The sequence below is a fragment of the Cyprinodon variegatus genome, unplaced genomic scaffold, assembly GCF_000732505.1.
Source record: "Cyprinodon variegatus isolate N-32 unplaced genomic scaffold, C_variegatus-1.0 Scaffold283, whole genome shotgun sequence".
Taxonomy (NCBI): domain Eukaryota; kingdom Metazoa; phylum Chordata; class Actinopteri; order Cyprinodontiformes; family Cyprinodontidae; genus Cyprinodon; species Cyprinodon variegatus.
Window position 1 is genome coordinate 776,740 of NW_015150736.1, and position 3,969 is coordinate 780,708.

General features: G+C 41.7%; 1 protein-coding gene across 1 annotated transcript in view; it reads left to right on the forward strand.

Annotated features, from left to right (window-relative positions):
* Window positions 1–1,981, forward strand: part of LOC107090158 (N-acetyllactosaminide beta-1,3-N-acetylglucosaminyltransferase 2-like) — a 3,500-nt gene extending 1,519 nt beyond the window's left edge. The window contains exon 2 of the mRNA XM_015383386.1: window positions 510–1,981. Coding sequence (XP_015238872.1) covers window positions 514–1,914 — 1,401 coding nt within the window. The 5' untranslated portion in view covers window positions 510–513 and the 3' untranslated portion in view covers window positions 1,915–1,981. The remainder of the gene's footprint in view (window positions 1–509) is intronic.
* The last annotated feature ends 1,988 nt before the right edge of the window (window positions 1,982–3,969 follow it).

A 3,969-nucleotide genomic window follows, 5' to 3' on the forward strand; every position in this document is an offset into this window, starting at 1 on the left:
GTGACCCAAGTATCGCGACATGTATCAAATCGCAACACTCATGCCAATACTCACCTCTACCTGAGACCAGGTTGGTTCTTCACATCCCAGCAGAACAATAATCATAAATATACAACCAGAGCTTCAGGGGAACAGTTTGGATCAATAAGATTCATATGTTAGAATGGTCTAGTCAAAGTCCTGACCTAAGTATAGTTAAGAGTCTGTGGCAGAATTGTAAAAATTCATGTTCACAGACCTCTGAGCTGTTTGCCAAAGAAAAAAAAAATGGGGGAGAAAAAAGGAAATACTCTGATGTTTGTAGCTGTGATGTAGAAATATATGAAATAGGTTTATGAATACCTGGAAGGCATTGAAGTGGTATAGAATGGGTCAGACAATGTAGGACTTCTGTTCATCTTTATTATCATGATGCCTCCTAAGTCGACCGAAACATGGAGCAGCTACTGGCTCCAAAGAGTTGAGTAATCTAGGATTTCTCCAAACTAAAACTTCTTCTGCATTTTCAGCTGGATGGCACGTCGCTGCTGTCGCCTGAAAAACATCTTGATCTGCATGTGTACACCATGCTGCTTCCTGACCTTCCTCTACATCTATGCTGCCTTAACGATTTCTCTACAAATGAACTCCATGTTGTCCAAAGTTTCCTCCAATCTGGCAAGCCCTCATTTTAAAGCTTTGGGTTCTTTCAGAAATTACACGGGCCCCTCTGTCCCTAAAACATTCTGGGAAAACCATCAGGAAAGTGACGCCTTATGGAACCAGCTCCAACGGAGCGTTGACCACCTTTTCAACCCCCTCCTGCACCCTGAGAAATCCAACACATTGCTAGAACGAAGCAGCTTGGATGAGTCCTTGCTTCACCAAAGCTACAACAAGGTTACTGCTATGGACCGCGTGAGAGACACTTTTGAGAAGCTACCAAAGCAGATTAGAGAATTTGCAAGATACATGCAAAGGAGGGACTATCCTGTTCTCCTTCATCCAGATGGAGAGTGTGGAGCTCAATCGAAGCAGGAGAAGGAGCCCCCTCTGATTCTTTTTGCAATCAAGTCAACAGTCCTAAACTTTAAGAACCGACATGCTATCCGACAGACCTGGGGCCGCATCGGATGGGTGGAGGGATGGAGGATTAACGGCAGTGATGGAGAAGTAGGTGGAGCGTACATCCGCAGGGTGTTCTTGTTTGGCAAGGAAACCCCAGAGGAGCTGGGTATGGACGTCTCCCATTTACTAAGAGCAGAAAGTAAACGCCATGGAGACATTCTGCAGTGGGACTTCCAGGACACATTTTTCAACCTGACTCTGAAGGACGTGCTTTTCTGGAGCTGGTTCTCTCACCGCTGCACTCAGCCTCTCTTTGTTTTCAAAGGGGACGACGACGTCTTCGTCAACACCCCGAAGCTCATCACCTTCCTCAAGCATCAGCTGAAGCAGCATCAAACACGCGGCACCATGGATGAATTCATGGTTGGGGACGTCATAGGGTCTGCTACACCCAATCGAGTGAAGCGATCCAAGTATTTCATCCCAGAAGGCTTCTACAGGGGGCGCTATCCCGTATATGCAGGTGGAGGAGGGGTGGTGTACTCTGGGGGGCTGGCTCGACGCCTGCACAACATATCTAAAACAATCCACCTTTTCCCCATCGATGACGTCTATGTGGGAATGTGCATGATTCGCCTCAATGCCCATCCAGTCCACCACCCCGCCTTCCTCACCTTTGACTTCACTGAGAAGGAAGAGGCAGAGCCATGTTCTTACCACAGCATCCTTCTGGTCCACAAGCGAAGCCCCAGAGAGGTAGTGGAGCTTTGGGCCGACATTAGGAGCACGAGGGAACAATGTCAGGATGTGCCTCTGAGGGCCGACAAGAAGAAAACGTTGAAAACCACACCACCACCGAGTGCTTAGACGTAGCCCAGGACTCTACCTGTTAAAGCAACCTGAAAAATAAACAGTTATGTTGAGTCTTCAGAACTCAAAGAACTACGATGTAAAATCTTTAAGACCCTGGTAATTGTTCAATATGTGCCACTGATGCAACACAAAAGTGTTTTACTGACAGACATGAAGTATTGTTAATGCTGCTAAATCTTTTAAACACCTTTACTCTCTGTTGGTCATTCCAGCTAATGTGTGAGGACTGTTGGATTCCTTACAGAACAGAATCTACATCTATTTATCTAGATCTAATGACTCTGATCCTCTTTAATTGAAAGGTTCTTAGTTCATGAATCTATGTTGAATCATATTTCTTTCTTTTCAAATCATGGATTCCATTCAGCGTGACAATGTTTTATGTGACTTGAATAAAAATGGGTAGAGTACCCCAAAAAAATGACACTGAGTAACAAGTTTTTACAAGTTTTTACTGTACGTGAGTAAAAGTAAAAATCTTTCCGGGGATTCATTCAAGCGTAAGAAAGGTAATTAGTAAGAATTCAATTAAATTCAGTTTATTTCTATAGCGCCAATTCACAACACATGTCATCTCAAGGCACTTTACAGTTCACCAGATCATACAGTCAAATTGGTTCAAAGTTTTCTATCTAAGGAAAAGCAGTTGATTGCATCGACTCATTGACTCGAATGCAATCCCTCACACTAAGCATGCTTATAGTGACAGTGGAGAGGAAAAACTCCCTTTTAACAGGAAGAAACCTCCAGTAGAACCAGGCCCAGTGTGAGCGGCCATCTGCTGAGGTCGACTGGGGTTCAGAAGAAAGCTTCTTGAGTATCAAGTAAATAATCATGGCATCTAATTTACTTTATAAAATGATGTAATGAGATTCATTTTCTTCTTTTTTTGCAAACTATGGTGTTCTAAAAAGAAAAATGAAATATTTAAATTCAATTAAATCTATCTATATATTGCCAATTCACAACACAGCTCATCTCAAAGCACTTTACAGAGATTTCAACCAGATAATACAGTCAGATTGGTTTAACGTTTTCTATCTAGGAAAACCAGCTAATTGCCTCGACTCATTGACTCGACAGCAATCCCTCAAATCAAGCATACTTGTAGTGACTCCCCTTTGAGAGGAATAATCCTCCAGTAGAACCAGGCCCAGTGTGAGCGGTGATCTGGTGAGGCCGACTGGGGTTCAAGGAGACAGAAGCAGAGATACAAAAGGTAACTCTTAACCAGCTCCACAGGCAGAAACACACAGCCAGGCAGAACAGCTCAGAGCAGTGTTGTTTCTGTATATGATGACGAAATGATTTCGTTGACACTCCTTTTTTTCATGACGATAACAAGAAGACAAGCTGGACCAAAAGCGTGACGAGTCATGGGTGTGAGTTTTCGTTGATGGGACAAGACTGTATCACAGTGGGGGTGGTTTGACAGGACCCAAATGCAGACACAAAAGTTTAAGGTTGTTACTTGAAGGTTATAATTAACCAAAAGTTCAACAAAAGCAAAAATCAAAAACATAAATCCACACAAATACAAAAATGCTGAAAACCGGGAATACTCACAACAAGAAGGGGACAATGTAATGACGACAAGCCAGCAAAGAGTGACTGAGCAAGAGGAGAATAAGGAACACACAATAAAGTTAGAGATTGAAGTAACAGATTCTTCAGAATCGGAGAATAGAGAGAGAAAGAAGCTGAGTGATGAAAAGGGAACTCTATGTCCTCCAGCAGTCTAAGCCTATAGCAGCATAACAATAGAGAAATAATCAATACAAATCTAAACCCAAGTGGAAATTAATAAATTGAGTAATAAGTCCAATTCTTTGAACATAAAACCTGCAAAATGAATAAATAGTATTAAGTATTAATTAGTATTAATATTAATTAGTATTAATTACAGTATTTTGTGTAGGTTAGAAAAAGGTAAAAAATATATTTTTCACTGTATATAACCATGACCTCTATATGTCATAGAAGGTTTAGCAGATGGAAGAAACATTAAGACAACAAGCTTGTTTATAAAACAAAACACTTATTTTGGAG